This window comes from Ambystoma mexicanum, chromosome 11 (genome assembly GCF_040938575.1).
Source record: "Ambystoma mexicanum isolate Mex_15411 chromosome 11, UKY_AmexF1_1, whole genome shotgun sequence".
NCBI classification, from domain to species: domain Eukaryota; kingdom Metazoa; phylum Chordata; class Amphibia; order Caudata; family Ambystomatidae; genus Ambystoma; species Ambystoma mexicanum.
The window spans coordinates 913,092,747-913,119,997 of record NC_090934.1 but is presented as its reverse complement, the minus strand read 5'-3'; the positions used below and the strand labels follow the sequence as shown (position 1 = coordinate 913,119,997).

General features: G+C 44.1%; 1 protein-coding gene across 1 annotated transcript in view; it reads left to right on the top strand.

The window, feature by feature from the left end:
- The window catches only part of LOC138503906 (mucin-5B-like), a 447,355-nt gene that overhangs the window by 290,551 nt on the left and 129,553 nt on the right, over window positions 1–27,251 (top strand). Inside the window, exons 25-29 of the mRNA XM_069623991.1 lie at window positions 1,916–2,044; window positions 9,379–9,463; window positions 16,849–16,886; window positions 18,878–19,027; window positions 21,361–21,618. Of these exons, the coding sequence (XP_069480092.1) occupies window positions 1,916–2,044; window positions 9,379–9,463; window positions 16,849–16,886; window positions 18,878–19,027; window positions 21,361–21,618 (660 nt within the window). The remainder of the gene's footprint in view (window positions 1–1,915; window positions 2,045–9,378; window positions 9,464–16,848; window positions 16,887–18,877; window positions 19,028–21,360; window positions 21,619–27,251) is intronic.

Genomic DNA, 27,251 nt, shown 5'->3' with positions numbered 1-27,251 from the left:
CGTGGTACAATTCAAAAAACCAACACTGCATCCACTATACCAGCATTTTAGGAGAAGCTTGCCTGAAGATCTCACTCTTGACAGAACTGCCCAGCCAGGGTGGGCAGAGTGCAATTCTCCTCTAATGCCCTTGGTCTAAGTCTCTTACCCTCTTCAAGCCACTCCATCACCTCTCTAAATAATCCGCACCTCTGAACCCCTCGTTGTTGTACCATGATAACATAGACACTGGGATGGCACAGTAACCTGCACCTTAACCCACAATGCATTTGGTAACAGTAGAACTCGGTAATAGAATAGGTTCTTGCAGTTCCCTGTAGACAACGTGCGGCATGAGGGGAGGTGTTGTGTGAATGGAGAGAGATGTAAGAGCTCGACTGTGTGCGTGTATGTGTGTGTCTGTGTGTGTTTGTGAAGTTACATCAGTCAATTAATTTCATCCCACTTATTTTGCCCCACCAAGTCCATTCCATTAAAACTGCCTCCCACAGTGCTGTTGCCCAGGCCATTAGATCCATGTAGGTCCCCCTAGTTTAAGCATGTTTATTTTCATTCACTCAGCCCCCACTAAGATGCAACTATTAATGCATTCACGTGCGAGCCAATCCAGTCAGACCAGTCTTCACAGGAGCTAGAGAGACACGTGTATGACTGTGTTTCTCATGTACATATACATTAGCAAAGTCTGAAATGTCTTCACTGAGAGCAGTCCTTCACATGCTCCTCTCTCGAGGATAGGCATTGTAATAGGTATGCAAAACAGAGGGGGTTCTGGGAATCTCTCTACCGGTACGAACACTGCCCATTGACCTGTTCTTGGGTGGATGGTCCCTGGGAGGGTCTCACCCAAGTCTTTAGCTCACTGTCCCTCTCACAGAGCAGTAATAGGTAGACTACAGCAGTTGGTCCAGTAGCTCGCCATGCTTAAAACCAAGTAGAGGGTATAGCAGCGTGTGGTGGAGAAATTAAGCTGGCAGTCCAACAAGACAATGCTCTTACCTTGTAACTTGCAGCTAAAGGGCTATCCTGTCATTACATCGCAGCAGTGCAAAGAGCTCAAGACAGGGCTGTGGTTCAGTTTAGCCAGGGATGTGAGAGGAAATCAATTGCATCACAGAGTGGTCCAGGAAAACATAACATGGCTGTAATGGAAATCTGCCACACTGACGCTAGGTGGTGGTACAGGACAATCGCAGAATTGAGACAGGTTATTGAGCTTCACATGAAGTAGTGTGAGGCAGGTAGGTTGCGGGATGGCGATTGTATGGGGCCGATAGCGTCGTACAGTCCATGGTGTGGGTCATGAGATTTTATGGAGCCACCAAGGAGGAAGGCTCGAAGCCCCGCGTGGCAGTGGTTGGAGTGTGATAGTAGGGTGGAGAAAGAGTGGGTGTTCTGGAGAACAGTTGTGAACGCAGTCCTGCAGAGTTGGCAGGCAGTCGTAGCTGAGAGTGTCAGTAGTATGCGACTGCACATTTAATGTGACTCCTGTGATGCTGGAGAAGGTCTGGTGCATCTCGGTCATGAATGCAGGGCCGCCACCACTGGCGGGCAGCAAGTGCTGCAGCACAATCTGCAGAATGTACCTTTCTTGAAAGCTAGTCTTAAATTCTGTCCGGCGAGGTCTGATGGTCTTCCATTGCTACCGGTAATTGAAGACCCTAATGCCATTGTGTAGATGAGGGCTTTGTGGGCACTGGCGAGCGTCTAAAGGAGAGTAGAGTAGTGTGAAAACAGCAGGTTGATCAACTGAAACACAAAGACCAATGATCGCTTCACTTCAGCCACTTGGACCTATTATAAAGATCTCCCCTGTTTTCAAGACTGATGGAGCCTTGAGGCAGCCAAACATTTAAATAAAAAAATAAAATACCATGAACAAGATAAAGCTAACAATAAATGTCTCCTTTTACAGCAACATTTTGTGATTACTACAATCCAGAGGGAGAATGTTCCTGGCACTACAAGCCCTGTGGCTCTCCCTGCCTGAAGACGTGCACAAACCCACGAGCACTGTGCACAGACAGCACATACACTTTGGAAGGTACGCTTGACTATCTCTCAATAGTTGTACAGTATTTCTTTGGACATTTATAGTTTTGGCAAAAAGGATCAACTGTGAAAATGTAGTTCCTAATATCAAGTGTATGGAACACGACATCATTGCTACACAGACCTATATTTGGAATGGGATTAATGCGTTCTGGGAGATGTACCTATATAATGTGTTTGTTTATATTTTTATTTTAAACATTTATGCAACAGCAATGTACAGAAAAAAACAATAATGAGAGTAACCACAGAAACATGTGGATCAAGGGTCATGGAGCAACAGACAGAAAGCTAGATGAAGTTTAAAGGGGGTACATAGGAGAGTAAATGGAAGCGAGATGGGAAGCCACGAGGCCATGAATGGTATGATATGATATGATATGATATGATATGATATGAGTGATATATAACGCACCTGTACACAATGTTTCTAGGCACAACAAGACAATGGAGGGACACAGAGCGAGGATACAACAAACTATCTTACTAGGTCTTGTGTCATTCAGATCATGCAAGCGCAGTAATACAAAGTGCAGGGGGGAGGGAGAAGAGAAGTGCCAGGGAGAGGAGATGGGTAGTGTAATCAGGGCTGCATTGCTCTGAGTAAGTGCAGTCAGGGTGGTGTGGCTCTGGATAAGGACCCAGAGGCAGAGGACTGTAGGGTTACCGTTTCAGCCACTAAGTGAGTGGTAGGATCAGAGGCAGTGCAGGGGAAACTGGTTGTGTGGGAGCCTGGCACCCAGTGAGACTCTGAGGGTAGCCAGGCCACCAATCAGCGACAGCAGATGGCAGGTCAGCAGGGGAGAGGGAGAGAGAAAGCAGAGGAGAAAGGGAAGGTCTTGAGCTGCTTCCTGATTTCAGGTGGTCCGGCTCAAGTGTGAGAGGTGCAGGGAGGCCGTTGCAGAGGGAGGCACCTGTGGAGGAGCAAGATCTACCCCCAACTCCCTGCCTGAAGAAGAGTCTGACCCTCTGAGAGTTGGAGGTAGCTGAGTGAAGGGCTCAAGAAGGAAGGTGTTTTGGAAGAGAGAGTTGTATATAGTGCGCGCAGCAGCCCCAAAAACCTTTGTGGACTAGGCAGAGGGTCTTGAACTTGATCCTTGCAGCTACCAGGACCTAGTGGAGAGATTTCAGGGCTGGAAAAAAACAGTCCCTGTGGTTGAGGTCAATGACAAGTCTCACAGTCCTAGTCTGGATTAGTTGCAGAGTGCAGAGAGTAGAGGAAGGCAGATTGCGATAGAGGCTGTTGCAATAGTCCTGCCTAGATAAAACCAGGTCTCTGGAGACAGTGAGCTTCTGGGGGAAGGTGCGAAAATGAAGAATACCTCTGAGGAGGTGCAGCCGGTAGTGGGCCTTCTTGGCAAGGTCTGTGATGTGAGGAGAGAAGGAGAGAGTGAAGTCGAAGATGACACCTAGGTTTTTTGACTCACAGGAAGACGAAGAAAGTGGGCCCAAGGAGGGTGGACAGAGTGAGAGAGGGAAAGCGGAAGCAGGGGTCCCAATGGGAAGGATCTCAGCCTTACTAGCATTGAGGCAGAGATCATTGGAGGTGCTCCAATTCTGAATCGTGGATAGACAGTCAGGAATGAGTGAGAGAGGAGAGGGGAGCCTGAAAGAGAGCCGAGTGTCCTCCACCTAACACTGAAAGTTAGAGGAGAAGGTAGAGATAAGGTGGGCCAAAGGGGCCAAGTACACATTGAAGAGCCAGGATGAGAGGTTAGAGCCCTGGAGAACACCACATGTGGATAGAGAGGTGGTGGAGAGAAAGGACTCCACCTAGATCTGGAGGGTCGTTCCAGGATTAAGGAGGACAACCACTCCAGGGCCTGATCCCTGATGCCCAGGTTCACACAAAGTCGATTGGTCAGGATGGCATGATTGATCATTTTGAAAGCAGAGAAAAGGTATAGGATGAGGATAGAAGGAAGGTTTGAATCAAGATTTGTGAGCAGATCTTCACAGGTGTCCAAGAGAGCAGTTTCCGTGCTTTTGGCTGCTGAAGTCAGACTGATGGTCATGGAGACAACCAACATATTCAGTGTGTAGAGTACGCTGGGAGATGGCCAGCTTTTCCAGGAGTTTGCCCATTAAAGGAGTGATAGAGATTGAGTTATAGTTTGCCGGACAGGCAGGATCAGCAGAGGGCTTTTTAAGGAGGAGGTGCACAAGCGAGTGCTTGAGGAGAGAGGGGAAACTTCCAGTGGCAAAGGAGTGATTGCAGAAATCCACCAAGGCCAGTGCGAGGGTCTCAATGTTGTCCTTGATGGTTCTGGAATAGTAGGGGATCATCTGTTTGGATGACACTTTCATAGATCGGATTTGTCTAGAAACCTTGTCAGGTGTAGTCAGAGAGAAGGAGGGGAAGGGAGGAGGAGAGGGAGAGGTGGCCAGAGGAGGGGAGAGAGAGGTAGAGGTAGAGGAGGAGGAGATAGAGGACAGGATGTCCTGAGTTTTAGTGTTGTAGTGAGAAGCCAGAGCCGTATAGAGGGCCTGGAAGGGAACAGGAGAGGAGGAGACTGCTGCAGGATTGCCAGCTCCTTGCAGATTTTAAAGCGTTTGGCCGTGTTGTTTGAGGCCGTAGAGATGCAGATTTGGGCTCTCTTTTTGGATAGGACAGAGAGTCTGTATATTCTTTGGAGCAGATGGCAGGCCAGTTTGTCAAAGGAAGCACCTGCAGCCTGCAGCCCTCCACTTCCTCTTAGCCACCCTGCACTTGCGTTTCAGGGTGGTGAGGTCAGAGTCATACCAAGGGTTGCACTTAGAGGTAGGCTTCAGATGGATTCTCATGACAGGGGCAAGGATGTCAAGAGTGTTGGAGAACGCAGTGTGCAGTGATTTCACGGACTGCGGAAAGCAGAGCCCATGAAGCCAAGTTTTAAAAGGAGATCTACCATAATGGGGGGGGCAAACATTGAAGAAAAATAACAAAGTAAAATATTCAATGAAATGCAGATGAGTGAATTGGAGCGAGAGAAAAGACGGGAAGACTAGGAAGAAGTGAAGAGCAACAGTTAAGAATGAAAAAGACCAGAGTGAGAACAAACATCTTAGTAGCAGATAAGGTAGGAAAGGATGACTAATGCTGATGTTGTACAGTTGAAAACAACAGTAGAGAGCTAAGAAATAATGTGAGATGTGAAAGAAAGTGATTGATCAAAAATAATGCCAAGAATATGCCTGAAGACGATTGAGGTATAAAGTTATATGGGCAATGACTATAAGCAGAGGGTGGACAATTGTGAGTAAATGGGGTGGGAAATAAGAGACTTCCTATCTTATATAAATGAAAATGAAGAAAATGAGCATGCATCCAGACCTTTAAAATGGGGAGCTGCCAGACACAGAAGTGTGAATCTGATCAGTTTGAGAAAGGCAAGTAAGACAAATGTGAAAACATCTCTAAAGTGACAGTTTAAATCAAAATATACAATTATATACAGGGTCATGTTAGAAAGGAAGAATAGTAAAAAGCCAATAATTGGGTCTTGAGGGGCATAGTAATAAAAAGGAAGAGCACATTAAACATGTTCTAGCCCAGGAATCCGGCAGAAAGGAGCCAATGGAAAGAGAGGAAGAAAACCAAGAGAGCGATCCAGAGATACCAAGAAATGAGAGAGGGGAGCAGAGTGGAAAATATAGTACTCCCTTATATCAAAAGCTATGGATGGATTCCAAGAGAAAAAGAAAAGGAGGTTATCTAGAGTGACAGGCAGAAGTTAATGACATATAAGAGAACAGTTTCAGTGGAGTGAATCCAGCAAAAACCCAGAACTAAAATATATATACTTCAAAACACACACATTTCAATCACAATCATCTACACAAAAAACTAATATTTTATTATAAACTACATAAAAACTTTTTAGCTCAATGTCTTAAAAACATATTTTACCACCATTGAATCACACAAAAAACACAGATCTCAGTAAAGTCCATAGGGGTTAGTAGCAGAGAACACAATGTCTGCATCAACTCGGTACTTCTGTACACACAACCCACAGTTGTTGTCTATTGATAAAAAGAAGCAAGGAAAAGGGAGGAGCAGCCTCATTCCTCACCGGCAGCATAAACACTTGCAGTCCTGCCCCTTCCCCTCTGCGGCAATGGTTGCCATGGCAAAAAAGGAGGGACTACATGTAGTTCCCTTCTCCGTACATCCATGCAGCCATTTTATTTGTAGGTTTTTTTAAAGTTAAGAAATAAAGCATTTTATTTATTTGCATTTATAAAGCGCACAGCACCGCTAAGGCATTGCAGTGCTGTTACAGAAGGCTTACTTAGTTACATAAGTGCTTGCAAAAACATAGATACATACAGTTTGCCTAACCCCATGTTGCAGGGCGGCAGCAGCACACAGTGAAGAGTCATTTTAGGTGGCACCAACATGTTGCCCAGCCCCATGTTGAAGGGCGAAAGCAGCATATAAATGCAGTGTCAATTTAAATTGTACAAACATGTCGACCAGCCCCATGTTGCAGAACGGCCGCGGCATACAAATGCATGAAGACAGTTTAGGTGGGCGTGGCTTGGATGAGATGGAGAAGGGAGGAGGAGGAACAGCGGGAAGGGGGTGGGGATCTCACACATCAACACGGGCTACCATAGAGGGTAGTGAGGACACACGAAGCACACAGGCGACCATAGGGGTGGGTGGGGGACACACGCAACACACAGGCTACCATAGGGGTGGGTGGGGACCACACACAGCACAGAGGTTACCATAGGGGTGGGTGAGGGGCACACTCAGCACACAGGTGACCATAGGGGAGGATGGGGCACACTCAGCACACAGGTGACCATAGGGGATGGTGGGGGGCACACACAGCACACAGGCGACCATAGGGGTGGGGGCACACACAGCACACAGGCGACCATAGGTGTGGGTGGGGGGCACACGCAGCACACACGCAAGCATAAGGGTGGGTGGGGGGCACAAGCAGCACACAGGCAACCATAGGGGTGGGCGGTGGGTGCACACACCACACAGGCTACCATAGGGGTGGGTGGGGGGCACACACAACACACAGGCTAACATAGGGGTGGGTGGGGGGCACACTCAGCACACAGACCGGTGGGTGGGGGGCACACTCAACACACAGGCGGGGGCACACTCAGGCGACCATAGGGCTGGGTGGGGGGCACACTCAGCACACAGGCAACCATAGGAGTGGGTGGTGGGCACAATCAGCCTACAGGTGATTATAGGTGTGGGTGGCGGGCACACTCGGCACACAGGTGACCATAGGGGCAGGTGGGGAGCACACTCAGCACACAGGTGGGGGCACACTCAGGCGACCATAGGGATGGGTGGGGGCACACGCAGCACACAGGCAACCATAGAGGTCGGTGGGGGGCACACACTGCACACAGGTGACCATAGAGGTGGGTGGGGGGCACACACAACACACAGCACACAGGCGAACATATGGGTCAGTGTGGGCTACACTCAGTACACAGATGACCATAGGGGTTTCTGGGGCGCACACTCAGCACAAAGGCTACCATAGAGGTGGGTGGGGGGCACACACAGCACACAGGCGACCATAGGGTGGGTGGGGGGCACACTCAGCACACAGGTCGACCATAGGGGTGGTTGAAGGGGCACACTCAGCACAAGGGCAACCATAGGGGTGGGTGGGGGCACACTCCGCACACAGGTCGACCATAGGGGTGGTTGAAGGGACACACTCAGCGGACAGGTAGCTGACCGGGGCCAGCAGTGGGCCTTTGGTGGGAGGGTCGGCCAAGCCTGCCGGCTATCCCATGGGCCAAGATAAAGAGGGCTCCAGACGATCACAGCACACCAGAACAATTCAGATTCAGATACACAGAGACACAGAGACTCAAATGCTTCCAAGTGTGGGCCGCCATCTTGCAATGGCCAGCACACATTAAGATGAAGGGAGGGGGAGACCTGTTACCCCAACAAATACAGGTACTCCTCGCAAGTAAGTCCGTTGGTCGAGATCTTCAGGAGTAAAATGCTTTGTGCAAGCAGTGCATGAAATTAGAGTAAAAAATGGGCACAAACCTGCGCAGCGGAGAGAAAGGCCAGAGGGCTTAGCTTCAATCCTGATATGGTGAGGATGGCACTCTGAAGGCTCCCAATATGTGAGGGAGAGGCGCTTCTGCTGGGCAGCACGTCGCAGGACACAGGAAGGGAGAAAGATAGGAATAACAAATGCAATGTTTCTCAACTTTAAAAAGAAACTATTTGCATACCCAAAAGCATGCTGGGGTGCTAATAGCAATAAACCCCTCCTTTCATGGGCAATACCGTTGAGGTAATGGCCCAGGGCCTGAGTTACATGCCGAAGTGACATTCTGAGGCAAAGTCAGATTCTCTAAAGGCCAGAAATGATAACGAATTATCTCTGACACAGTTTACTGACATTACATGAAGAAAATAAACATTACCTGCATGACAAGTTATCCCAGTATTGCCAGAGTTAATACAAGACAGATAACCAACGTGGGAAACTGCCGAAGTGGTACGTAGTGTATTTTAGTTTTGACACAAGAGTTAAACTTAAGTATCATTGGTAGGGCATGTTTGCAACAGTTTTTCATGCCCAGTCTGATGAAAAACAGTCCCATACAAGGGCACGATTCCTGCCATATTTCTTGGTTTTTCAAAGTTGTAGAAGAGCTGTTCCTCATCCTTTCCCTTGGGAAGTCTAGTTCCTTCTCATACAATTTCCAAAGTGATGTTTTCCTGATACCTCTGCCAACGCAGGCGAATATGCTGCTTGTTTTTCTTTCGTTCCTTGTCACTGAAGTCCTTGGTCTACCGGCAGATAATTGGTTCCAGACAGGAATTGCTGTATTGTACTGGTTCTGGATCGAAGGAGTGAGGAGGAACAAGTTACAAGAACGCACAGTAAAAGCCATATTTCATTTTGGTTTACAGACCACTAAACGGTTGTGGTACTTGTGAAAGAGATAGAATGGAACCTTGTGCTCTACACATCACATTCTCATTAGAGCAATTCACGCTTGTTACTAATGACCGCTGAATAAAGAAAGACATTTAAAATCAAAATATTTTGAATTTGAAATGGTCCCTGCCCCAGAGCTGATCTTGCCACATTCTTGCTCTGAGTTTTTGGAATGAATGGGCCTGTGTTTTGTGCTAGCAAATATTACAAAGAGCAGAGCTCCATGACTTAAATTGATTCTTGTTCTTATTGTTTCTAAGGTTTTACAAATAATAATAATTGTTTCCTCAGCAAAAGGCTAAGCATGTTTAAGAATAAATGAAGACATGCAGCAACGTTCATGCATGTTGTAGACACTGAGTGATTACTTTGTTGTTTCTTTTTGCCGCAGGATGCTACCCAAAATGTCATGGGAAAGAGTCATTCTTTGACGAGAATTTGATGACGTGTGTTTCAGCAATGAACTGCACAGCCTGGTAAGTGCCTCCACATATCAGTAGTGGGAGATATTTGCAAGGTATCAGTGTGGGGTTGCAGCTACCAAGAAACTTCCATAATTATGATCACAAGTCCTATGTACCAAACGAAATCCCTGGACATCAAGGATTTGGGAATATCAGTGTGATCACCTCTTCGAGAATCATCAGTGTGTACACCTCTTCGAGAATCATCAGTGTGTACACCTCTTCGAGAATCATCAGTGTGTATCATAAGGACATTTCATAGGCGGACCTCTGTGGCACTATCAGTGGGCATTTTCAAATTTACTAAAGTAAAGTTGTTGGTCAAGTACTGAGGAATGCTTCACAGGGGAGTTTGAAACTTGCGGGTCTCTTGCTCTTCACTCTCGACTGGTGTAGCTTAGCTTGGGTCTCGCAAAGCCCATGCTTGCGTTCCTCTCTTGCGTTTCCTGCTTTGCTCTTACTCATTGGAGCACGTTCTTTAACATCCTCATTCCAGTGAAGTGGGCATCCTGATTTAAAGAAAAACAAACTTTTCTCCCGAGATAACAATATCCCTTGGGAGTTTCATGGTCGCACTCTTCACAATTAATGTTTACTTGAGTTTTAACCCATCCCATGTAGGCCATTGCACGTCCAGCCTGAGGGAGATCCTCCTGGGAATGGGAGTCCTTGTCCCCAAAGGGAGAGTTTCTCCCGGTGAGGTCCCACTTACCTCAGCCCCTTTGGAGGGTATTGTGGAGCAGTCCCACCTCCTTAGCCTCACAGGAAGGGGCTCCCCCTCAGGGAGAACGGCCAAATACCCTCAATTCAGTCACACAGTCTACTGGAATGGCATCTTTTACAGCTATACAGAGTTAAGAGGTTCTTCCGCTCCAACTGAACTCCTGGATAGCCAGTGTGCATCAGGTGAGATCATCGAATCTGTGACTAATCTGGGAGTACCTGGCAGATACTCGCAGCACTATCACAAAGTGCTGGAGCTTTGCTCCCGTTAATGAACATGTGGTCCAAAAAAATCTTTGTATTAACAGAAACCTGGGCCTCAGTGGGAGATCTAGTACAGTTCCTGCTCAGAGATACAAAGGTCCATTTGGCCAACCATAGACTGAGTGGTAATTCATCATCTAAGATACCCATAATGACTATTCCCTCTTCTTTTTTGTCCTCTATGAGCATAGCACTAATTACGGTTGCTTGGATCTACCCTTGAAGGCACAATCTCCCTTTCTATGCTTCCAGTCTCCACAGGTAAAGCATCCTTGAGTGGCTGTGAGTGCTGACTCCCCAGTGCTAGGGGTGCCTTCACCTCTGCTTTCTGCTGGAGTAGATGATGTAGGTGGTCGAGTAATTCCAGCAGACGTTTGGGTCCCTTTCTTGGTAATAGGTTGCAAACCTTTATCCGTGCCCTCTTTTGGTTTATGTTTCTCTGTACCCTAGTTGCCTGGTTTGGTCACACTAAGCACAGCCTTTTTCTGGAAGCCAGTAGCCACAAACCGGTCAGCCGCCTTTGCAAGCTCCCGAGGGTCCGTGATAGTCTTGTCCACTAAATGCTGGTGTATTTCCATCTCACATTGCTTAAGCATACTCTCGCATGCAATCAGATTGAATATGCCCATACATGTGTCAACTTCATTACCTGTGACTCAACCACTCAGACATTTCAGGGACTGATGTGCTATTGCCTCAAAGGTTTGACTCTGCTTCTTGATGAGCTCTCTCAAGCTCTTGAGGTATTGTTCTGGGGTTTTGCAGAACTTCCGGAGGACCAAAGCCTTGCCCTTGGCATAGATAGGCCTTTCCTCATCAACTGAATAATCACATCAGTTCCAACTGTCTGTATACAGCTCATAAGGGCTACACCTTACCACTCCTCTTCCAGAACCTGGAGGCAGAAATCTAACTCTGGCTTTTTGAACCAGTCAAAAATATCCTTCCCCTCTGCATACAGATGGAATATGTTTTTGGGGAAGTGACGCCGAGGCTTTCCTTGGGAGTCACTGCTGGAGATACTTCCTTCTCCACTGGAAGTTAAGGGCCTCTAGCTCCATCTTGCGCAGTATCACAAAGTCCCTTCATTTATTCTCGGCCAGGATCTCGGCAGCATGCTGTTTCTATTCCTACAGGGCTAGTCTCCTTCCCTCTAGGAGGTACATTCTGTCGGGTTTGAGCACAGCAAGATGCCTGGGAGGCCTGGCCAAAGCACAGGAACCATGAATGAGTGTGACTTATCGGAGGCTTTTGACCTTTGGGAGACCACCCTGCCTGCCCGGTGGAGGAGTGTTGAGAAGCGATATCGCTGTTGCTCTCCTCAGCAGTGTCCATGCCCCACAGGTGTGTGGGAAACAGGGCTAGGGGATTCAGCTTGTCACTGGTCCACGGGCAGCCCTCCAACCCCCTAACTTCCTCGAAAGTTTGGAGGCTTTTCAGCAGTTCAGCCGGGTTAACCTTACCGTCATGAGGGTGACCCTTCTCCCGATAGAGGTTGTTCGAGGCACTTGTTGTCAAAGCCTGGACGGTGCTCATGTCAAGGTCCTTGGTTAAAATACCTTGGCAGTAAAAGCTAACTTTAACTGCATACACTTATTATGGTTGGCAGAGCTGTTGGCACAGTTTGCTTCAAATCCCAACGCTGCCACCTGTGTGACAAATTGGATTCTCTCTCAGGAATACAAGAATGAGTTGGGGTAAAATGGTCAACTCAGTCCTCACACCTCTACGAACCAAAAAAACAACACAATCATAAAGGTAAAACAGGCACAATCAAGTAATATACCTCCTTTGCCTTTTGTGGCAACGCAGGCTGTGGGAAGGCTATACTCTCCAAATCGGTGTGAAGGTAACCAGTAGTGACCCAGACAAAACAGTATTACAGTCCAAAATTAAGGTAATGTCCAATCAAGGTTCTATAAAAATATAAACACTTTAATAAAACACACCATCTGCAAGTAGAACAAAAAGATTATTATACAAAACCCAACTCAAAAGAAAGAACAGAAGAGATGCGACAGACTAGAGAAAGTAGTACTCTGAGTTTAGTTCCAGGGGTGGTAGGTAATGTAATAGCAAAAAGGATATCTTGTCCAAAAAAAGGAACACTCGGGACCTAACCTGTCTTTAGGGTCCAAGTGGACCCTGGGGGCAATTCATTGTCACAGTACCTGGATTCAGTTTTTGGTGGGCTGGCACATCAGACCCAGGTTTGACCAGTGATGCAAGCTGATCTGGCTCAGTCTGGCTTGTAGGATCGTCAAGGCCCTGAGTCGAGTGGGGGTGATCTGTGGAATCTAATAGCAGCGATTGAAGCGATGCATGTCAGGGTGGTCCCACGAATGCTTCACAGTTGGACAGGCGGAGTTTGGCCGTTGTGAGCGGTTGGAGTCGGTGGGCGACGGTCGTGAATTGGTTATTGAGGGTGCGTCGATGTGTAGTCAATTGAGCGGCAAATCTCAGGTTAGTTGGACCAAGTCATGGTTGTCACCTCTGGTTAGAATCAGCGAGTGAAGATCCAGAGATCTTGTTCAGGTTCCGGCGTTGAGCAGACACTTCTGTCCTGGCACGCAACAGGATTTGCGAGGACACACGGCAGTGTCGAGCTGGTTTGCATGCAGTGCAATAGTTAGCTAGTTAGAGGAATGCAGACACCAACACCAGTGCTTCCTCTATCGTTCAAGATGCGGGGAACATGGAGTGGCCAGTTCAGTGCAGTATAACAGGGAGCTTTAGCTGGTCTGGGCCTCTGGGTTGTTGTGAGACCTTCGCAAAGGACTCGAGAAAAGGATACACCAAGTCAGGGTCTGCTCTTCTAGCACAGAGGATCCTTTGTAGAATGTTGGTCCTAGTCCATACCAGCATTCTCGGAAAGTGGTTAGGGGACAGATCTTCCTTCTGTCTTGGACAGCTCCTTCTTTAATTCTGGTGGAGGGCTTTGGACAGTGCAACTGATCCAAAATAAGTCCAGATGAGAATCATCAGAATGTCTTTTTGGCCTTAAAGCATCTTCGAGGTACTGGGGGAATTCTGTTGAAGGGTGCAAGACATCTTCTTTTAATGACACAAGTCTTCTGATGATTGGTCTAAAACTAGCTGCCTTCAGGGGACCAATCCATGCTCAAGATAAGACAATAGTTTGTAATAATAATGTTCATGATATTCAAGAGATGAAACAGACAAGATTGGACCACAGTAGAAATGTGGTTCTGCATGTAAATGACGTGTCATAAATAAATGTGAAGTTACAAGATCAAAACCTTATAGTTTAATTAAGTGGAGGAGACAAAATAGTAAGAGGCAAAGAAATTGTAGAATATGCTTGAAAGAAAATAATTTCTATTTTCTTGACTGAGGCATACAAAACAAGAATACATCTATGATTTGACTGCCATAAAGGAAGTTAAGGAAAGAAACTGTAGGTTCCTAAAAATGTGCCTCAAAGTCATGGTCGGAAATCAAAGAAGCCAAAGGAAATATATACAAAGTGAAAAGCAAAGGACCAAGGAAAGAGCCCTGGAGAACCCAATAAGAAAGAGGATATGAACTTGATAAAGACCCTTGCAAGACATTTGAAAGGAAAGATGGTATGAATAAGGGGAACCAACTCCAAGAGCAACAGCAGAGACACCTGATGAAGAAAGACTACAGAGCAAACTTGGCTGATCCACTGTGTCAAAAAATCAGCACTGTGATATAATAGAACTAATATAGAAGATAGTTTCAGGTGATGATCATGATGAATATAATTTGAAACAGACAAACGAGCAGTGTCTGTAGAATGGCCTGGATGGGAACCAGACTGATTAGATAGATGTTAATGATGCATATGTAGATTCATTCTGGAAGCATAGATAAATAAGGTAGAATAGGAATTGGATGGGCATTAGCTATTTCAGTAGTTTTCAAAGACAGTGGTCCTCATTACATGTTTGGTGGTATCCTGGTGGTAAATCTGCCAGGGTACCAGCTAATGGAATTAACGTTAAAGCCACTTTCTCACATTACATGTGTCAGTAAATGGCGTTAATACCAATTCCATAGCGTCCCATAGGACTCCATTTGGCAATTTGCCGGTAATACCAGCATTTTTGGGTGGTGGGGTGCAGGATTTACCGGCAGCTTGAGCTGCAGGTAAATCTGGCCACCCCACCACCAAACGTGGAGTTTGCCGGTGCGGTAAACTGCTGGTACATAACATCACTGGCACGTTACTACCACACTGCCAAATATGTAATGAAGACCAGTTTCTTTAAGGAAGAAATTACAGTAGCAGCTTTAAAGGAATCAGGAAAGATCCGAGATGATAAAGAGAGATTACAAGTAATACATAGAAGTGAAGAAAAGGAGGATTGCACAGGTTTAATTAGAAAGGCCAGAAGTGGATCAGAAGGAGCAGAAGTAGGATGAGAATGAGTAATATTTGATATATATCGTCACATCCTTTACAAAAAATAAGTAAAGAATTGCATTCAAGATTCATGCTCCGAACAAATCCTGGTTGATTTGGCTAACAGCGCTGAATGTTTTCATTTTTTATAGGCTAAATCGGATGTCCAATCCTTTATATAGACTTTCATAACCACAAATATCTTTGGATATACTTAGTGATGTCATGATGATGCCATTTGTGATGTCATCTTTTATGCCCTGCATGTTCGTCTTAGCAGTGCATGGCAGTGGCTCAAGTTATGGTTGCGTAGCTTGCTATAACTGGTGAATTTCTTTTGTTTTTTAATTTTACCTTGCAATCATAACGTCCCTTTGACAAAGTTTTTTTCAATTAATTTCCTATGTTTTTATCAGTGCACATTCACTATCCCATTCCTTTAACAATGTTTTTTTCAGTGAATTTCATAGGTTTTTATTAGTGCAACTTAACCATAACGTCCCTTTAACCATGTTTTTGCTGCAAGTTTGATAGGTTTATGTTAGTGCAACTTAACGTTTATATCACTTTAAGAGTGTTGTTTCACTAAATTTCTATTTTTTTTCTAAGTGAAAATGTTTCATGATTTCACAGCACTGTATATGAGTTATTAATAATTCCTCTTATGAAAGAACTCTAAACCTCCTTTAACAAACATATTGTTTACAGCATATACTGATGGGTGTCATTTTCAGCAGTGCAAGCTGGTGACGCAGGTTAAGTCATGGCTGAATTGCCTAGGGCATGAGGCTTGACCATGACCCGGTCCCCCAAAACCATCCTTGTTTTACACTGCAGCTAAACTGCATCCAGCTCCAGTGTACAGAATATCCCAATAATGTAACCAATGTCCAGTGTTCATGCCTTGCAGCCATGGCCAGTGTCCGCAATCCGTGGGGCATGGGCTTTGGCCATTCTGCAGGCTCTGATAAGCAAAGCAGAGTAGACATTTGTCCTTGCCGGGGGCCAGGCCACTGCCCAGGCACCACATTTATATCACTCTGTTTGTACCTATATTTTGACACTTTGGAAAAAGAACACATGACAGATTTGCAAAAGCATGCAAGCATGTGCTTGCTGATGCTCCTCATGCAATTTTCCTGCAGACCCATCCAGCACTTCGGACAGTAGCTGCCAGCAGAATCTTTTTCCCATTCAAGCCTACCCTGATTTTGAGAATGTTACCACATAGCCGGACCCTGGTGGCCATGACCCCGTTAAACCCATTGCCAGTCTCTGGTGGCCATGGACAGTGGCCAGTGGCCAGATTGTCCGGGGTATGGCCAAACAATCTGGCCACTGACCATGGCCACAGGCTATGCCTCAGGTACCAAAGTTATATCACTTTTCTTGTACCTGTCCTTGCCAGGAGCCAGACCCGCGGCACACTTTAACCAGATAGCTGGTCCTTGGTTTCCATGCCCACTTAAAAGATTGTGCCACCCGGGAAAGGGCCTTGAGTGGCTGGAAACGGCAGGCAAACAATGTGTTTTCTCACCCATTGTTCCAGCCACCTGATTGGTTTAGCGCCTTTCTCCGGGTGGGAATATAGCATCATCATTGACAACTCTGCAACAGCTCTGGCATTAAATAGAAGAGTGAGTAATGTTAATAGAGATTGTTGGTACACAGAGATCCAGTCTGATTGGCATGCACAATGGGAGGTGGGGCAGAAACGTGAATTGAGAACTGTATGGAGGCGGCTGATTGAAGTCAGTGGATGGACTATTGACGAGACTGTTTCACTTGTCAAGTATACTGAAGGTTTTTGCAGAGTTCAATCTTTAACGGGCTCTGTGTACAATTTACCTGAAGGTGCAATGCATTTAGAAACCTTTACTCAGTTTATGTACCTTACAGCGAAAGGCACTGTGTGTGGATGGCTTATTCACCCTCACGCATTTATTTGTAAGACCTCTCAGGTAATGATGAGTTGGGTCCCTTCTTATTTTTAATATCCATCTTTCCCTTGCCTTTGCAGCACCTCTGATGAAATGCTATGCAGTGACGATATGCAAGGTAATCCTCTCTTCATTTTCTTTATTATATTTTGAATGGGTTAGGATAGTGCGATGGAATGAGGAATCCAGCCATGACAAGAGTCCGATTTCCCTAATGGAATGGTTATTTTAGGCCATTTGCTTTTGCTCTCGGACCATCCTATTTGGCTAGAGTACCTTTACATTTTGGTCACAGTGGTTGAAGTGTACATAAGGAAGTAGTGGAATTATGTTCCCTGCTGGCATGCTCCCACACCTCACAAACCCAATTGCCACACTGCAATCCAAACCCCCACACATACCTGCTGTTTAAGGGAATATTCAGGACAGTCTACTGAACTGCAAGTTTCAACATCTCCCTACACTTTTATTTTAAAACAAAATCATTCCGGAACGGGTTATTTGTAAAATAAAAGTATAGGAACAGAAAAACTTCTTTTTTTAACTGCTCTCGCCAATTTCGACCACTGGTTGGGAAGGAATTTATGGAAAATGTGACGACTGTCATTTTTGTTTTGGAGATTTCTCGGAAGCAAGGTGATTATAGAGCTCAATTTGAGGCCTGCATAATGAAAATGGCATGCGTAACAGCCCTTGCGTTAGGCTTTTACGCATATAATTTCCAGTAGAGCACTTTTTCATTCATTTGTATGGCATAGAGGAGGGACGTAACGTAACATACTTTTCCGCCACTCCCTTCCTCTCTGCATACAAAGACTCCAGCATTTGCAGCAACATTTTATGCCAGAGTAAATGCTGGGCATTCCTATGGAGTCCGCTGGCTTTTTGCAACAGTAGAAAGCCATTAGACTCCATAAGAATCCATTGTAAATGCTGACTGCCACCCGTACATGTCAGTCGGTGTTAACTTCCTTTGCACGATGGAGTGCAAAAGCGTGGCATACAAGTGTTTTTGCTCTCCCATTTTTCCCTCCGCTGTGCAAATGAGTAGTATTTGTCGGGGACCTGGCTACGGTAAAGTGGAAACGTGACAGATCTCTGATGCCAAATTAAAGGGGACTCAAATATGAGCTTGTATGTATTTGAAAGGATTTTTATAAAGGATTTTATATAAAACCCAACAGAGTGAAAATGAAAAGCACAATAACCGAAAATGTAAATACTGCTTTGCCATAAATGTGTGGCAGAAGGCATTTACAAACGATTCCTATGGAAGAGGCATGTTTTAACAAGTGCTAAAATCAGGCGGATTCCATAGGAAATAATTACTTTTAAAGATGCATGAACATTTCATGGACATGTGGAATCATTTGAAAGTGGAGGAAGAATGCACAACTGATGTGTTAAATCCATTTTGTGCCCCATTCCCTCTCCGAATAGTTGTAAAATGCCCCTAAGTGTACAGGTAAGGCGCAAATGGAGAGCACGTTGTTTTTACATCTTTATTTTGGAGACCGGGGCTTGCAAAATTACACCCCTCAGATTCAGAGTTGATAAGGAAAGATTTAAAAAGAATATCCAAAATACATGTGTCCATGCAGCTGGTTGGTCGACCAGTTTCAGCGACAAACTCTTCTTCCCATCGCATTCATCAGGACATGTTCATCTGCATGTTGGGTCAGGGAGGAAAAACTCACCCGATTTAGCATCTATTACTGTAAACTGGACCCATGAAAAGGGTCATAGAGAGTAAAAAATACCAAATTTTAAATGCTTCTTTTTTATTATTTATTTATTTGTGTGCTAGAAAACCTTGTATTTTCAAATTACTGGTTTGTGTCTCCAACTAATATTTTATCAATGAACGCCTAATGTGGTCAGATAAAGACGGTGTATGTTTCTGAGTGTTATGAATTACATTGTTGGCTCTCAGCCAGGTCAAGTGGAAGTTAATGACCTTTAGGTCACTGCAAAAGCCTGAATGGTAGCCAACAACTCTATATCGTTGGTATGTTGACCTTGTATTTGATTAAGAAGATGTGCTCTAACATGTTTGTTATTGAAAACCTGTTCAGTCACATTGTTAACATTATATTGCTTTCAACCTAGACTGCCTCTGCTGCTATGGTGGAAAGACATACAAGCCACATGAAGAGATATACAACACCGGGGACGGAATTAACTGCCTGACAGCCACCTGTGGTGCACATGGGCAAATATTAAGGCGCAACTACCTCTGTGGAGAAACAACTACTAAAGGTCAGCAAAATGTCCTCTTGAAAGAATAATCCTCAGGCCCACACCTGTAGGTGTGCTAATAGAATCCACAGTGATGCTTATGTTTAGTCCACAGAGATGCTTATGTTTCTGTGCCATGTGGAGATGAGGCAAAGGATCTCCTCTTTCCCTATTGTTTCCCCATTTCTTCAATATACTGAGTGTGGATAAAGTGAGAAAAAACATGAGCAAAGTCTTTCTGCAATTGTTCACCAGGCTCTCAGATCATCTGATGGGTCTAGATGTGATGTTGATGAAAGACAGGAGCCGCAATACATAATAGGTTTACACCGAAGATACATGCCTGATTAGGCTAATATTGTAAATATTGTGACGGTGTGGCATGAGTTGGGAACACCCACCCATCCAGGTTGTGTGAACTCCATGAAATCCATTAAAAGGGCCATTCGTGGAGTTATGCTTTGCCACTCGAATCAATATTCAAGAAGTTTGGTCGTGGCAGTGATATTGATGTTTGTGGGATTAAGAGATTTCAGTGGCATTAGACATTCTTTCTTTAGACCGTTGGTGTACCCCTATCATGGAGGTTCAGGGTGACGATTTCAAAGAGGATTCCCGGGAGATGCCAGACACTGCAGGAGGGGTTGTCTACCTCATAGGGATTCTCCTTGGACAGGAGAATGGGAATGTCACTATGTTCCGTGAAATCGTTGCTGATGGCGCCCAACACTGCCTGGTTCCTCCGGTGCACGAGGGCTCCCAACAAATGCATCTTTGAAAGATGTGATAGAGTTGGGAGAAATACAATCATCAGAGCATTAGAAGCACTTATTTTTGTAAGATGTGGTTTCATATGATCATGATCAACCACGTTTGTCTTTCTACGAAATAACTTTACAATCTCATGGATAGAAGATGAAGAGCTCCGGTATAACATCCTGCTGCAAGAACCAAACATAACATAGCCGGTCAAGTGGCACAGAGAGTAAAACGCTCGCTTTGACACCCGTGCAGAGCTTGCTAATGCAGGTTCGAATCCAGGCAGGGCCAAACTCAGCCTTTCATCCTTCCGAGCTCGATAAATGAGCACCACACACCGTGGGTAATAATAAGCAGCGCTCAGATACCTGAGGTTTCGTAGCGCTATATAAATGCGAAATTATTATTATTATAACACCCCTTTCTTTTCCCACTTTAGTTAATCAAGTATAAATGGTGGCCATTGTATGCAGCGTGCACGTTGAATGACTAAAGAAGGAACAATCCCAGTTCCATTATCAGAAAAGGGTGCATGGCCCTTGCCTATATGTCTGACAGCCACACCTGAAGGATATCAATTACGTGACACATGAATATCCCTGCTCTCAGATGAGTGTGGAATAGAGTGAATACGAAAACACCTAACACATGTGACTGCAGCCAGATATCTTTTCATATTTCTTTCTGACAAATGTCAGCGGTATTCACAGAAGTATAGGATGAGTAACATGTTCATTGTATTATTGAAAGCACAGTTTAACAGGATCCACTACAGTTCTTCAGCCATTAGGAGGCAAAAGAACAAGCAATATTTCTGTTTAAGTTGTAGCATGACTATAATTTGCAGCCCTAAGGGTGTAGCGTGGAGAAATGCATAAGACCCGATAGAGAATCGTTGCGCCTATCCATCAATTTTCCTTGCTGAGCAGCCACAATATCGGCCGAGTCAAGCTTCCAATTAAAGGTTCATTTCTAGATGGTAGATAGGTCAAGATGGGTATACAACGTTAAGAGTTAAGGGTGAACTCATCCAGCTGTGAGAGGGAATGGTGTGAAGAGATTCTCACAGTGCATGACAGACCATGGATGATGGTAAACACATGGGGGAGTAACGCCAATCTATAAATAGATGAGCACAACCCATGTTCCTCAAATATGGTAATAGAATAACATCCATTGTGCAGAAAACTCTCATAACTTTAGGATCCATAGCTGTAGGGCAGTGGCAGAGTGTGCCATCTCACATGGCAAAGGATATTAATTCAGCAGCAGAGATGGCTGCTTGCCTTTGCTCTCTAGTAATGACTAGCCACAACAAATGAGTATGTTAATGTCCATGGTCCTATTGTCAATACCCTGTGTTCACTCTCATCAATCGTATTGATAAACATCTCGACTGATCAGGTTCCAGCATGTGACAATACAGCACCACAGATGCAGTCCTGCCACGTTGCATTAGGTCAATGCTAGGACTGTTCACTGCTCTAGGCTGACACCCAGGACACGTATTTTGGTCAAGAGGAAGAAAGACTAACACGTAGCTCAACTGAGCCCTTATAATAAAGTCTAATCTCTCCATTGTCAATCCTTTTCAGGTGCATCTACAACTGTGACTTCTAAAAATACACAACATCCTGCCTTGACAACTCCTGGTGGCAGTGGTTTGAGCACGTCATCTATTCCTGACAGAGGTGGCCACACTACAACTACTCCTGGAAATGCTGAGACTACTGCAACCACTCCCAGCAAGAACGGAAACTCTCCAACTACCCCCCTACATGGTGGGAACAACACTCCTTCTTCAAGCAGTCACACGTCTACCACTACTCATCGACCAGCCTTTACAGCCACAGGTATTTAGAGGCATATCTTTAGATTAAATTAAGTCTCAAGCGACCTTAAATAAATGGGTGATGTTATATAAGGTGTCTTCAAATGAATAAAAAAAGACTCGCCGGGGGGCGTGGCTTGACGCCGAGGCAAGATGGCAGCCTAAGACAGCGGCTCCACCTCAAACATTATATAAAACAGCAGTAGGTTAACTTAAACATCGTTTCACTTACCTTTTTTCTCCTTCTTGAGCTCCGCCGACACTCCGCTCCCACCTGTTCGTCTTCTTTCGCTGCGCCGGCATGTAGAACGGCTTCTCATGCGACAGGCTCCACTCTCCACCTTCCGCATCGGGCGCATACAGGAAGCAATCCGCCTCACGTGAGGAGAGACACGGCTTCGTTTCATCAGCTGACTCCCCGGTCTGGGCCCTAAACTACTACGCTTCATCATGAGTGCGCCATCTGCTGGACTCAGAGAAAACCAGTAAACAAATGAAAGTAAGGATTAATAATTTTAGAAGCGTACAGTTCACATTACAATAATTTATATTGAAGGAAAAAAAAAAGATATATTTAAAGGATAAAAAAAATAAATAAAAAATAAATAAATAAATAAATAAATAACAAGAAGAGAGAATAAGTTAGATTAACAAGAGAGGATATTTTAGTCATACACCTCAAAAAGGAGTCTGCAAGAACAGAGAACGGACTTTTAAGCCACATTTCATAAATTATCCTTTAAAACCATCATCCTGTAAAGCTATTAAGTCTCCCTTTTGCAAATATTGAGTGCTGCTTTTAAATTTTACACCACTGCCATGCCTCATTGCTGCAACCTTCCAATACTGTATTATTTGACTGGTTTATAATCATCCAACTGCTGAACTCTACAGCCCCACGGACGTAACCTCTATATTTGGATAACAGCTCTACACAACATATCATATTTAATCTTTAGTAGTATATGCCTTATTATTCTGGGTATTTCCACTTTTTGGTCCCTCTAATACAGAGTAAAGCCTAAGAATAATATGGATGTAATAATTATATACTACTAGTCAGCATAAAGATCCTCTACAAAGAATTAGACGCCATAACAATTTATATTTATCAACTTCGGCACAAATATGGCAACCAGCAAAACCAACCAAAAAAATAGCTCCTCTATCAAAGACGCTGCCGCCTCCTCAACTACTCTGAAAAGACCCAAAAGTGACTCTCCTCCTCCAAGTGGAATCTCAGACCCAGCTATTGAAACCATTCTTGCTGAAATCAGGGCACTTAAACCCTTTATGGAAACCACAAATGTTAAGTTACAGCAACTTGATGAAAGGTGGATGGGAGTTAACAACAGAGTAGAAGAGGCAGAGAAAAGAATCGGCGTGCTTGAAGATATATTGCCTAAGGTAGCACAAATGGAAAAATCCATTGAAGAACTTCAAAAGCATAATGAAGATTTGGAAAATCGAAGTAGGCGCAATAACTTACGTATCTCTGGCCTTCCTGAAGGAGCTAAGGGAACAGACCCTATTGTCTTCCTACAAAAATTCTTACCGGCCATACTACATTTGCCTTTGGAAACTACTTTTAACATACAACGAGCCCATAGGATTGGCCATCCCTCAGCATCTCCCTCATCTCGTCAGCCACCAAAAACGCTAATATTTTACCTTTTGGAATACTCTCAACTGCAACGTATCATCTACACAGTTAAAGAACGTAAATCCCTAATCTGGCATGGCAGCAAGTTATATATCTCACAGGATGTGGCAAGAAGCACAGCACAAAGAAGAAAGGTCTTTCTGGCATTCCGGCCTGCTCTTAAACAACTTAATGTCCGATATGGTTTATTCCATCCTTGCTCCTTTAAAGTCACATACGAAGGACGCTCTGCAGTCTTTGATGATCCCGCTGACTTAAAGCTCTTCATACAATCCATCAAAAATGAAAATATGGACACCTCTTCTCCAGCGGCGCCCTCCACTTCATCTACTACTTGAAAATGGATCTCCATCACTTGACTTCTATACTCATAAGTATCTAATTACCTAATGCTATGATTTTACTTTGATAATTACTATGTGGGGTGGGCGCTCTTTTGGGTCCATCTTCCACAAGTAGTCGCTTTTTCCTACTTAGCGACCCGGTAGGCGTTTCCTATCCCCTATATATATCTCCCCTCAACTCCTTATCCCATGTCCTGTTTGATCTCTAAATTCATTAATTCGTCATGGTATACTACCTGTCAGGTTGTGATCAAACCCCTCTCTCCCCTCCCTGACCCCCAATGTTCCTTCCTTCAACACAAATATTGGTGTAAACATTATTTCAATCGAATGACAATGGTATATGCGTATTTTTGTACGATAGCTATAAGATGTATGAATATCAAATTTCCGCCAGCTAGATGATATTTAAATGCATAACATGGAATATTAAGGGTTGCAAGAATCCAATGAAAAGATGTAAAGTACTATCTCACTTAAATAAATTTAAACCAACAATAGCTTGTCTACAAGACACACACTTATCCCTCAATGAATCAATGAAACTCAAGTCTCTTTGGGTGAAGGAAGTTGTTGCTAGCCCAGCTTTATCCAAGAAAAATGGTGTCGCTATACTTATTAGTAAAAAACAACCCTACAAAATCCTTGCCCAAGATGCAGATACAAATGGTAGATGGGTTTGGGTTAAACTGCAAATTGAACGACACAAGTATCAATTCTCAATATTTACGGACCTACACTACCAGATCCCTCCTTTTGGAATAATATCAAACAAATGATTTTGAAAAATGACTTCATCAACCTGATAATGTGTGGCGATGTCAATCAGGTTCTTGACCCCTTTTTGGATCGAAAATCCAGTTGCATATTTAAACCCAACAAAACTCACAAATCCTTTATAGATTGTCTAGGAGAAACAGGACTAATTGATTCATGGAGGATATCTCATCCTTCACATTAGGATTATACCTTCCATTCTCCCCCACACAACACATTGTCACGTATTGATTATATTTTCGCTACAAAGACTCTTTCTGGATCCATTATAGACTCCAAGATTGCCAATATCATTATTTCCGACCATGCTCCTGTCATCACTTCCTTCTCCCTTACAGATATGAACAAAGGTTCTCCCAGATGGAAACTTAACAATTTTCTTTTAAATGATCCTAAATCTATTCAATCCATCAATGCTTTCATTCAACAATACTTTAACGAAAACCAAGATCAAGATACCTCCACTGTCAATAATTGGGATGCTTTCAAAGCGGCCCTTCGTGGTCACATTATGGCCCTATCAGGCAAGAATAAAAAAATCAGGAAAAAACATCTCGATGATCTTTACACTAAACTCACTATTGCAGAACAACATTATTACACTGACACTAACTCAGCTAATCTACGACAAGTCATTAAGATACGCTTTGAAATCAATAAAGAAATTACTGAGTTGGCGGCAGGAACCATTCTTAAATATAAAACTAATATCTATCAAACTTCTAATAAAGCAGGTCAAATGCTAGCCTCTTATCTAAAAACCAAAAAAGAAAAAGTTCAAGTCTCTCACATTCAAGATAAGCTGGGCAAGATGCATCATAGGCCTGATGAAATATTGGAATGCTTTAGAAGATTTTATACAGATCTATATACTCCAGAATGCGCTATTCCTAGAGAAAACATTGATTCCTTTTTGAATAATATCAATAGAACCACCTACCCTGAAATTGATCTATCTCATCTAGAAAAAGACATCACTTCTATCGAGATTACCAAAGCCATCTATGGCCTCGGAAAAGCAAAAGCACCAGGCCCTGACGGACTATCTACAGAATTCTACAACACATTCTCTCAATCCTTAACACCTAAGCTCAAAAAACTTTTTTCATATTTTATCTCACAAAAATGTTCCTCGGGATCTTTTTCTGAAGCTTTGCTTATCATTTTTCCAAAACCCGACAAGGACCCTACTCTTCCTAGCAACTATCGACCCATTTCCCTTATCAATATTGAAAGCAAAATTTTTGCCAAAATACTTGCCAATAGAATCGAATCCTCACTCCCAAGTCTAGTTAAACCAGACCAAACAGGATATGTTAAAGGACGTAATATATCCTCTAATGCAAGACTCCTATTAAACGCCATCAACCTTGCAGCCAATGACAAAAAAGACACACAAGGCTATGCGGCCATTGCATTAGATGCGGAAAAAGCTTTCGATCGTGTCGACTGGAATTTTATGTTTCAAACTCTACGCTGGCATGGTTGTGGTGAAAAAATCATTTCACTGGTCAAACTGCTTTATTCTGCCCTGTAGGGTATTTTGTGGAGATTTGGGGCCTGACGGTATTTTATTACCGCCGAAAAATAACTTAGCAATAATCACTCTTTGTATTCAGATTTGGCCATGTGCAACAATAATACAATGGACATGCATTATTTCAGCACCCAGACCTGCATATTTGGTATACGTGGTTGGTGGTATTTTGGTGAGCATAATTCCCTTGTTTTATTTGTGGCCCCAATGTCCAGAATCCCTTATCTTTGCTTAGATTTTTCGTGTGATCACTAGAGAGACCTCAGACCTGCATTCTAGGAATACCACATTTCCAGTGATAGTGTTGGCGTGCCACCATGGGCGAACTCACTGACTTATTTACGACAGAGAGCTATATGTGGTAGTCTTGTGGTAATTTCCACTACCTTATATACGGTAGGGAGCTATGTTCAGAGAGTCTCTCTTCCCGTTGGCTCATGTACCTCCAACAAGCTATGCTACAGTCACTCACAATTATTCATACTGATTCTGACATGCACACATCTGTCTTAAAATGACCATTGCACTGTTTAAAAATCTCCCCACATCATCGGCATTGTAATGGTAAATAGAAAATAAAACACCCGTCTGTTTTCAAATATTTTCTGTATTATAAAAGCTGCATTTAGACACGATCTCATTCTTTACAGAAATAAATAAAATGGTACAGTCAAAGCATTGTCTATGACACACTGCAAAGAGCGTGGCGGAGAACAGAACTCAAATTGCAACATTGGTATTTGATTAAGACACGCACAGAAATCCTACACTGACTGCATATTACCGTACACACTCAGCTCCCACACTTCTCATTACCTTATCTTTTTAGTTGTTCTCTTTGTGAATGTGGCTCTCTTGGATTAACTCCAGCAAAAAGGAACGCTTGCCTTCTCAAGCCGGGGTCATTGCCTGGAATTCTCAGCTTTTTCAGATAGGAATGACTCAGCCAGTGGAAAGGTTTTTCTTTCAGCTCTCCCCAATCTCGACTGCAGCAGGACACAGGAATCTGCATTCAGTCAGGACCCCACAGCCAGGTCTTCTCCCCAGTAGTGCAGAAAGATGTCCGCCTGTCTTTTTCCCTGATACTGCCCACTAAAACTTTCCTCTCAGCCCTCTGTATGACGTGTCCCAATGAAATCCATCATCTCTCATCCTCCTACTCTTCAACAATAGCTTCGCTTATACATTTGCAATTGTTGCAAATCTGACTTCCTTCTTCCTGCAGTTACTGTGCACAAAAACACGGAGAATCAGGCAGAGAAGAGAAGAAAAAAAATCTGCACACGCATTTAAATGGTTTTCAGAGTATGCCTAATTCTGCAGTGGAGAACACA